General features: G+C 48.1%; 1 protein-coding gene across 1 annotated transcript in view; it reads right to left on the bottom strand.

Moving 5' to 3' along the window:
* Nucleotides 1-629: 629 nt before the first annotated feature.
* LOC146081331 (uncharacterized) overlaps nucleotides 630-9,652 on the bottom strand; it is a 97,475-nt gene continuing 88,452 nt past the window's right edge. Inside the window, exons 21-22 of the mRNA XM_083189481.1 lie at nucleotides 2,893-3,017; nucleotides 630-1,383 (exon numbers count right to left, since the gene is read on the bottom strand). Coding sequence (XP_083045607.1) covers nucleotides 2,906-3,017 — 112 coding nt within the window. The 3' untranslated portion in view covers nucleotides 630-1,383; nucleotides 2,893-2,905. The remainder of the gene's footprint in view (nucleotides 1,384-2,892; nucleotides 3,018-9,652) is intronic.

The following is a 9,652-nucleotide window of genomic DNA, read 5'->3' as shown; positions in this document are numbered from 1 at the left end:
CGACTGATTTTTACTGCAACTTTTATGCGCACATTTATCCTTAGAAAGAGTTCTAGGAAGCAATGAACAACCCCAGTGACGTAAAGTAGGCTGAAGGTGGAAAACTTCATTAAATTTCAGTTTCAATTTTCCTTTGAAAAGTTTTTTTCCGAGATATTTATATAGGGTATAAACATTTTAGAATCTGTTCTCTTTATTAATATTTATATGAAGTTTGGATGATGTACAAATTTGTTTTATGCTAAAAATATCTTGTTTGCATTTGTGGGGATCTTCTATTAACATTTATAGTACCGGTGATTATTAAATTGACATTTTGGAGCACAGTATAAGCGCGTGCTGCCATTATGTTTATGTAATGCTTCATGGAACGACCATATTGTAAGAACATAATACAGAAAAACTAAAAATCCCCCTTTATTTAACTGAGCGTCAAGCTTTTTGCTTTGTGGCTCTGACTCTATGGAACTGGCTCCCCTGCAAAGTTCTAGAGGCCCCAACTCTAGAACCCTTCAAAAACAGAATCAAGGCTTTCCTGATTACTCGCCCGTCTCACTAATGTCTCTTTAGTTCTCTTGTGATTTTTAATTACAAATATAAAGCACTTTGAGTACTATTGGAAAAAAAAATCCATATAAATAACTTTTTATTATTATTATTATTATTATTATTATTATCATCATTATCTAGAAACTGGAGATCAAGTGCGATCAGGAAGCAGGGACCAGCTATAATGTTTGGTGTCAGATGCTCACTGTGTATAGCAGGTGATTGCAGCATAGAAAAGTGCAATGCTCCTTATGGAACATTGGGTCTGATTAGAATTATGCCCATTATGCAGACCACGCCTGTGATTGTACAATGTACATGTAGATGTAATGGAACGTCTCTCAGTATTCCATGAAACCACAAGCGTGCCTTCTAGATTAGCAGGGATATGCACACTGTGCCTCTTAAGACATTCCTGCATCTCAGCAAACCTTGGCTTGTCTCCAAAGTGATGGATGGGCGTCCAGACCCTCAGGTGCATTATGGCGGATGTCATTACATATCGCTACATTCCACCACGGAACAGACGGCATGTCATGTAAGTACATAGGCTGTAGACCAGAGACGGGACTATGAGATGGTCCTTGTCTTTGCAAATAACCCACAACAACCACCGTTGTAATATAAAAATTTGGCTCATCTCAACCATAGGAAGAAGATATCCACCGAGAAAGTTAGACAACCCGCTCTCTGCATACAAAGCTTAGGTTTAGTGACTGCGATATGAGCAATTCTCAGAACCGAGGCCACATTCATGGTCTTCTGGTCAGAAATTCTGAAGAACTCACAAGAAGGTGTCATCTCACTCCTCCTTCACCGTCATTACTGTTCATTCTGAAACAGGGCAAAATAAAAAAAGTTGATATCAATTTATATTTTTCTGTCAGTCATCCCTGGGTGAACTGGCGGCAAACGGTTTCATTTCCAAGTTCACACAAGTTTTTTCGGCAAAAATGTAGAGAGCTGTGTGTCTGTCTAGTGAGTTGTGAGTCCTCTCACATTCTCTATCAGGAGTAACTTGATAAACCTCAACCACCTTGCGAACTGCAGGAATGTGTCCACTTGCACGTGTCCTGATGGAAGAAGCGGGCTGACAAAGGGCGGTATTCAATCTGTGCCGCTATTTCCGCTAGCGGCAGCATTGCAGGCTCTCAGATTCGGCTTCTTTTAAAGCCGAATCTGAACTGTCTGAAACGGCCGCTAATTGTCGAATTTGCATCTGATTCTGACAATTTTACATCCGTTTTCAACAAATCGAGGCCGTTCCAACACTGGACAGTTGGAACATTGAATACCGACTGTTGAGTTACAGTCGGAACAGTTCAAAAACGGCTGTGAATCCGACTGTCGGGAATGTCCCAACAGTAGGATTTGGGATTGAAAACCCCAAAAATCTTCAAAATGGGTTTTAGGAATAGGCCTCTGGTGATCTCTTGCACCCAGCATGGGGCCGGGATAAATCAGTGGGTGAATCTGGCTTTTTTACTAGCACATGCACAGATCCCCACATTGTCTAAATTGGATGTCTCTGAAGTTCTGCACGAAGCAGGTACAGCTAACCAAGGATCTGATTCAGCCAGGATTTGCAGAAGTTTAATGCTGGGTACACACCAGGACGACTAGGGCCCGATCCCCACAATCTAGATCCAATTCCGATCAATTGGATGTAGATTGTGTGCTGATTGGGCCCTTTTCTGACCTGGTGTGGACCGATACCGATCCGATGCGCGGTCCCGCGGGTCGGTCGGTCGTTATTGAGATCCTACCTGCTGCAGGTAGGATCTAGATGACTACCATACAGCCGGGTGCGGGTCACCATCGGATCGGACCCGCTCACGGTGCACATCGTGAGCGGGTCGTGCCCCCCCACGTCACCGTGAGCGGGTCGGACGAGACACTGACGACCCGCTCACGATGTGCATCGTGAGCGGGTCGTCCTGGTGTGTACCCTACATAACTCTCCACAGCCGCATGCTGTTTTACATTTGCATTGCTAATATGCCTGCCAAGAGTAGCCCCTTAGCTATGCAGCCAGTGGAGATGCCGGCATCTTTCAGGTTGCAGCTATGCCTGAGTATTCTGTACCGTGCCCCCGTAACACTGAATCACCACACCCCGTTGTCCCTTGTTATACTCTTGATGAGGATTAAGTCTAGGCTACTTCTCTTGTTTAAATACAGTTTTCTGTTCCTTACTACTAGACTTATTGTACTTATAGACGCTAATGAATATTGAACTGTTTTTTTCTATTTTCTGCATGGTTATGTTAATGTTTCTTTGTATGTTGTGTAAGGATTAAATTTAAATATTTAAAAGGAAAAACAAAAACTAGGACGTACTTACCATTGCGGTGTGATTATTCATCCCTAGTTCGTCCAATAATATCCAATGTAAGATGAGATTCGGGGTCATTATAATGCTGTCCTGCTGTGTGAATAGTTGTGCTCGCCGTTCTTGTATTCTCTTCCCTAATGGTTACAAAAAAAAAAGAAAGAAAGAAGGAAGGGCAATTCAAAGCAGTATAGGTCAAGTACATGGTGGTATATCAAGTCAATTTCTGTATATCGGCAAATACCACTGAAATACTTATCAGGGTGGCAGAGAACTGAGGGATTTGATGCTGCTGTGTGGATAATGCTGCACTAATCCAGTGGCGGATTGATATACAGTACAGATGAAGCCATACCATTCGCTGAGAATGGGACATGCTCAAGCACCTCATTCTCGGCAAACAGCTCTGCGGCTCCGTTTGTACAGTACAGTACAGTACAATACCAGCTCTGGCAAATGGGCAGTGACAACTGTAATGTACAGTGGTCAGGTGGAGAGGGTGGAAAAGAAAACCCTCTAAATCAGTAAATAAACAAACGTCTGCCCATAGTCGATACAGCATAAGCAGAACCCGTGGCGTGGGATCAATCTTTACAATGACTCAAGAGAAATGGTCGCTATTCCCAGGTGTCGTAGGCTAGTGGATGTCTGCTGTTCTCCATGCTTGGAGACCCGGGTTAGAGTTATGCTGTGTACACACGGTGAGATTCCCTTGCTATTCGACTTAAGATTTGACTGCTATACAATCTTTGCTATCTCTGTACTATTTACATACAATTCATACTATCTACATTCGATTTGCACTATATAGTCATTGCTGCCCTGTCTATCTGGGTTTCGATTTGTGCTGCCACGGGAGCGCGCATCGGGATCGCAAGGTAAGAAACCTATGTGATCTGCATACGATCTGCATGCGATTTTTACTATATCGTCAAAATCTCATGCTGATTGTACCCGTGTGTACACACCATGAGATTTGTTTTCTTTTTTTCTTTTTGATTCTTTATGAAACATTTATGAAACTTATTATATGCACACACAACCTCCCCCCCGGTTTCCATAAATAACTTTTGGTGCATCTCATTACGCACAATCCACAGCACACTTAGGGGGTTATTCTAGTCCATTCTTTCTGACAAAATCCTTCTTAGATGGACAAAACCATGTGCACTGCGGGTGGGGCAGATGTAACTTGTGCAGAGAGAATTAGATTTGGGTGGGGTTTTTCTTCAAAGTGAGATCTATATTAAAGTGTAAAATCATGCAGTCAGTATTTACCCTGCACAGAAACAAAATAACTCACCCAAATCTAACTCTCTCTGCACATGTTACATCTGCCCCCCTGCAGTGCACATGGTTTTGTCCATCTAAGAAGGATTTTGTCAGAAAGAATGAACTAGAATAAACCCCTTAGTACTGTACTGTATAGTGCTCATATTTCTTAAGTTCCTTCCCCCACCTAGACTGACTGAATGCATCAGCCCTTCATTTACATTCACTCTAACCTCCTTCTCTGTAGCCATTTTGTTAACCCAAGTCTGGCCTGCTACAGTACATACAGTACTTTTACCATACTGTATACTTGCTCACTTATCCCCATAGCCCATTATAATTAGCGTAATGAGACGCACGTCTATGCAATAGTATTTTCAGAGAAAAAAGTCTATTTAACATACTGTATAGTACAGCATTATAATTGACACCATATAGTGCATTGCAATTAACACTTCATGCATGTGCAATGTGGATTCTTCGCTATAGCATTGCATTAGACATCTGACTTATGCGCAGTGGTGATTTTAAAAAGCGGCATCTGGTGGATGATCGCTGGTATTGCACTCATCCTGTAACGCCATAAGCCAAATTCCAAGCTGTGCCATATATTGTGCTGCCTTGCGACTAGGCGCACTGTGGCGAGTTGACGGGACAAACGCCATAGGCAGGCTAGATCAGCGTGGCTGCATCTGTATACACTATGGGGGAAATGTACTAAGATGGAAGTTGTATTTCACATGGCTTGTTGCTATGGGCAACCATTGAGATATTACCTATTATCTTCTAGACGGTGCTAAATAAATAAGAAGTAGATTCTGATTGGTTGCCCAAACCAACATCCCATGTAAAATAGAACTCTCAATTTAGTAAATTTTGGCCAATGGATTCTTTGCTTCTGTCCCCATTTTAACTAAGATTAGGGAATAAGGCAGTGGTAGCCAACTCCAGTCCTCGAATGCTACCAACAGTCCACATTTTCCAGACAACCTAGCTGCTGCACAGGTGCACTCATTACTCACTGACACATTTTAAAAGATCCACAGGTGGAGCTTATTACTTCACTGGTGCTTCTGTGAGGAGATCTGGAAAACGTGCACTGTTGGTAGCTCTCAAGGACAGGAATTGAAGGCATATGTTCTATTGTCAAGGACATTACTGGTCTGATTAGAGGACTCTACTCCCCCCCCCCCCCCCCCCCACTTCAGATTCTTGAGGAAAAATGGGGGAAAAAACTCTTCATAATCACCCACTTTCTGATTCTCACACTCTATTACATTTGGCCCCAAATTCTACTGTGCAACAGCCATTACACTAGCGGTGTTGGACTTTCAAGATTATTGTGTAATCTGACAAAATGGCCGCCTCCACTGCCGGTGGCTACCCGGATACTAATTACACGTCAAACATTAATGCTTATCGAATATTGCTAAATACATGACGTAGGTTTCCTCTGGTTCAACCCCAATGAATCAAATGTAGAAGAACATTCAGGTTTCCTGTAAGGCCACATGCATGAAAGACTAAACAAGTCTCTCAGTCAGGACCTTCTGTTTACAGAGCGGCACCCAAACAAGTGCTGAGATCATTGGCCTGTATGTAAATATATTACTTTATCCCCGGTCACAGGAAATGTGTATATACAAATGCACAATTATGTGTTTTACTAATCTATGTAATAAAACATCTGTCAAATGGATCACTCTTCCCAAATAAATATTCAGGATGGAGGGTGCTTCTGCGAGTGCCCCTCATTTCATTGCATCCTGAGGGCTGACTTTATAACTGCACTGTACTATAACTCCAGATGTGCCTCAGAGCTCTGTATACTGTGCCCTGGCTGCCCCCTCTCTCCCCGGAACTGTACTATAACTCCAGATGTGCCTCAGAGCTCTGTATACTGTGCCCTGGCTGCCCCCTCTCTCCCCGGCACTGTACTATAACTCAGGGTTGCCGACTTTCAAAAAATCCTCTCCGGGAGAAGCCCGGAGAGGATTCTTGCATTACGCGATTTGGGGGCGGTGCTTAACTGTGACGTCATTAAGCCCCGCCCCCATTACAACAAATAGCCGAAATTACTGTTATCCGTGGAGGGGTCGGGGCTAAAACGTCACGATTGTGCCGTTTTAGCTTCGCCCCCTCCCCTGAGACCCGCGGATTGCGGCATATAAATGCCGCGATCGGGGGGCTCAGTGGGGGTCCCCCTGATTCCGGGAGGGTTGCCCACCCTTCCGGGGGGCGGGAGGAAGGACCCGATTTTCGGGAGACTCCCGCAAATTCCGGGAGGGTCGGCAACCCTGCTATAACTCCAGATGTGCCTCAGAGCTCTGTATACTGTGCCCTGGCTGCCCCCTCTCTCCCCGGCACTGTACTATAACTCCAGATGTGCCTCAGAGCTCTGTATACTGTGCCCTGGCTGCCCCCTCTCTCCCCAGCACTGTACTATAACTCCAGATGTGCCTCAGAGCTCTGTATACTGTGCCCTGGTTGCCCCCCTCTCTCCCCAGCACTGTACTATAACTCCAGATGTGCCTCAGAGCTCTGTATACTGTGCCATGGCTGCCCCCCTCTCTCCCCAGCACTGTACTATAACTCCAGATGTGCCTCAGAGCTCTGTATACTGTGCCCTGGCTGCCCCCTCTCTCCCCAGCACTGTACTATAGCTCCAGATGTGCCTCAGAGCTCTGTATACTGTGCCCTGGCTGCCCCCTCTCTCTCCAGCACTGTACTAAAACTCCAGATGTGCCTCAGAGCTCTGTATACTGTGCCCTGGCTGCCCCCCTTTCCCCAGCACAGTACTATAACTCCAGATGTGCCTCAGAGCTCTGCATACTGTGCCCTGGCTGCCCCCTCTCACCCCAGCACAGTACTATAACTCCGGATGTGCCTCAGAGCTCTGTATACTGTGCCCTGGCTGCCCCCTCTCTCCCCGGCACTGTACTATAACTCCAGATGTGCCTCAGAGCTCTGTATACTGTGCCCTGGCTGCCCCCTCTCTCCCCGGCACTGTACTATAACTCCAGATGTGCCTCAGAGCTCTGTATACTGTGCCCTGGCTGCCCCCTCTCTCCCCAGCACTGTACTATAAATCCAGATGTGCCTCAGAGCTCTGTATACTGTGCCCTGGCTGCCCCCTCTCTCCCTAGCACTGTACTATAACTCCAGATGTGCCTCAGAGCTCTGTATACTGTGCCATGGCTGCCCCCTCTCTCCCCAGCACTGTACTATAACTCCAGATGTGCCTCAGAGCTCTGTATACTGTGCCCTGGCTGCCCCCTCTCTCCCCAGCACTGTACTATAGCTCCAGATGTGCCTCAGAGCTCTGTATACTGTGCCCTGGCTGCCCCCTCTCTCCCCAGCACTGTACTATAACTCCAGATGTGCCTCAGAGCTCTGTATACTGTGCCCTGGCTGCCCCCTCTCTCCCCGGCACTGTACTATAACTCCAGATGTGCCTCAGAGCTCTGTATACTGTGCCCTGGCTGCCCCCCTCTCCCCAGCACAGTACTATAACTCCAGATGTGCCTCAGAGCTCTGCATACTGTGCCCTGGCTGCCCCCTCTCACCCCAGCACAGTACTATAACTCCGGATGTGCCTCAGAGCTCTGTATAATGTGCCCTGGCTGCCCCCTCTCTCCCCAGCACTGCACTATAACTCCAGATGTACCTCAGAGCTCTGTATACTGTGCCCTGGCTGCCCCTTCTCTCCCCAGCACTGTACTATAACTCCAGATGTGTCTCAGAGTTCAGTATACTGTGCCCTGGCTGCCCCTTCTCTCCCCAGAACTGTACTATAACTCCAGATGCGCCTCAGAGCTCTGTATACTGTGCCCTGGCTGCCCCCCCCTCTCCCCAGCACTGTACTATAACTCCAGATGCGCCTCAGAGCTCTGTATACTGTGCCCTGGCTTCCCCCTCTCTCCCCGGCACTGTACTATAACTCCAGATGCACCTCAGAGCTCTGTATACTGTGCCCTGGCTGCCCCCTCTCTCCCCAGCACTGTACTATAACTCCAGATGTGCCTCAGAGCTCTGTATACTGTGCCCTGGCTGCCCCCTCTCTCCCCAGCACTGTACTATAGCTCCAGATGTGCCTCAGAGCTCTGTATACTGTGCCATGGCTGCCCCCCTCTCTCCCCAGCACTGTACTATAACTCCAGATGTGCCTCAGAGCTCTGTATACTGTGCCCTGGCTGCCCTCTCTCTCCCCAGCACTGTACTATAGCTCCAGATGTGCCTCAGAGCTCTGTATACTGTGCCCTGGCTGCCCCCTCTCTCCCCAGCACTGTACTATAACTCCAGATGTGCCTCAGAGCTCTGTATACTGTGCCCTGGCTGCCCCCTCTCTCCCCAGCACTGTACTATAACTCCAGATGTGCCTCAGAGCTCTGTATACTGTGCCCTGGCTGACCCCTCTCCCCAGCACAGTACTATAACTCCAGATGTGCCTCAGAGCTCTGCATACTGTGCCCTGGCTGCCCCCTCTCACCCCAGCACAGTACTATAACTCCAGATGTGCCTCAGAGCTCTGCATACTGTGCCCTGGCTGCCCCCTCTCACCCCAGCACAGTACTATAACTCCAGATGTGCCTCAGAGCTCTGTATACTGTGCCCTGGCTGCCCCCTCTCTCCCCAGCACTGTGCTATAACTCCGGATGTGCCTCAGAGCTCTGTATAATGTGCCCTGGCTGCCCCCTCTCTCCCCAGCACTGCACTATAACTCCAGATGTACCTCAGAGCTCTGTATACTGTGCCCTGGCTGCCCCCTCTCTCCAGCACTGTACTATAACTCCAGATGTGTCTCAGAGTTCAGTATACTGTGCCCTGGCTGCAGAGGCGTAGGGAGGGCGGAGCCACCGGAGCTCATGCTCCGGGCGCTGATTGGTCGAATGGCGCCGCCGGCCCGCCCCCCCTCCGCAAATGATCCCTGGCCTGCATATCATAATATAGTACTAACGGGCAGCGTGCGCCGGTGGCCGCTGCCCTGCCCGACGCCTGTCTCCTGTTCGCACCCAGTCATGCATGAAGTTTTGACACCAGCAATACGCTACACAGCCCAGGAGAGAATACGCCAAGGAGTGAGTAGTCGGAGGTGACAGGAATGCTCCGCACCACTCTCAGCCTTTGCTGCGGTGCACCCGTTCTCCCCGCCCAGCCCATGAACTAATGAATATATTATTTTCGTGCTTCATGAGCAGGTGGGCATTACCTGACCATGATCCCCTCGAGACCACCGCCACCTCCGGCGCGCCTTCCTCATGCTGAGCAGTGCAGTATTACCAGTCAGTGTGCAGTCCAAGACGCACTAGCAGCCTGACATTTGCCGGCGCCGCAGAAGGGAGGCTCTAGCCTAGCCTGCCCTCTTCTTCCTACAACATGGTAAAGTGGAGAGCTGCCCCCGTCTGCTCTCCAGTACCTGCCTGTCCTGTTCTGCTGTCTCAGCATGCCAGATGCCAGACCCCAGCTCACCACCACTAGGAACACCGCATAAGATGCAGGA

This window comes from Crinia signifera, chromosome 5, assembly GCF_055691185.1.
Source record: "Crinia signifera chromosome 5, ASM5569118v1, whole genome shotgun sequence".
Lineage (NCBI taxonomy): Eukaryota > Metazoa > Chordata > Amphibia > Anura > Myobatrachidae > Crinia > Crinia signifera.
This window is presented reverse-complemented; position numbering and strand designations above follow the sequence as displayed.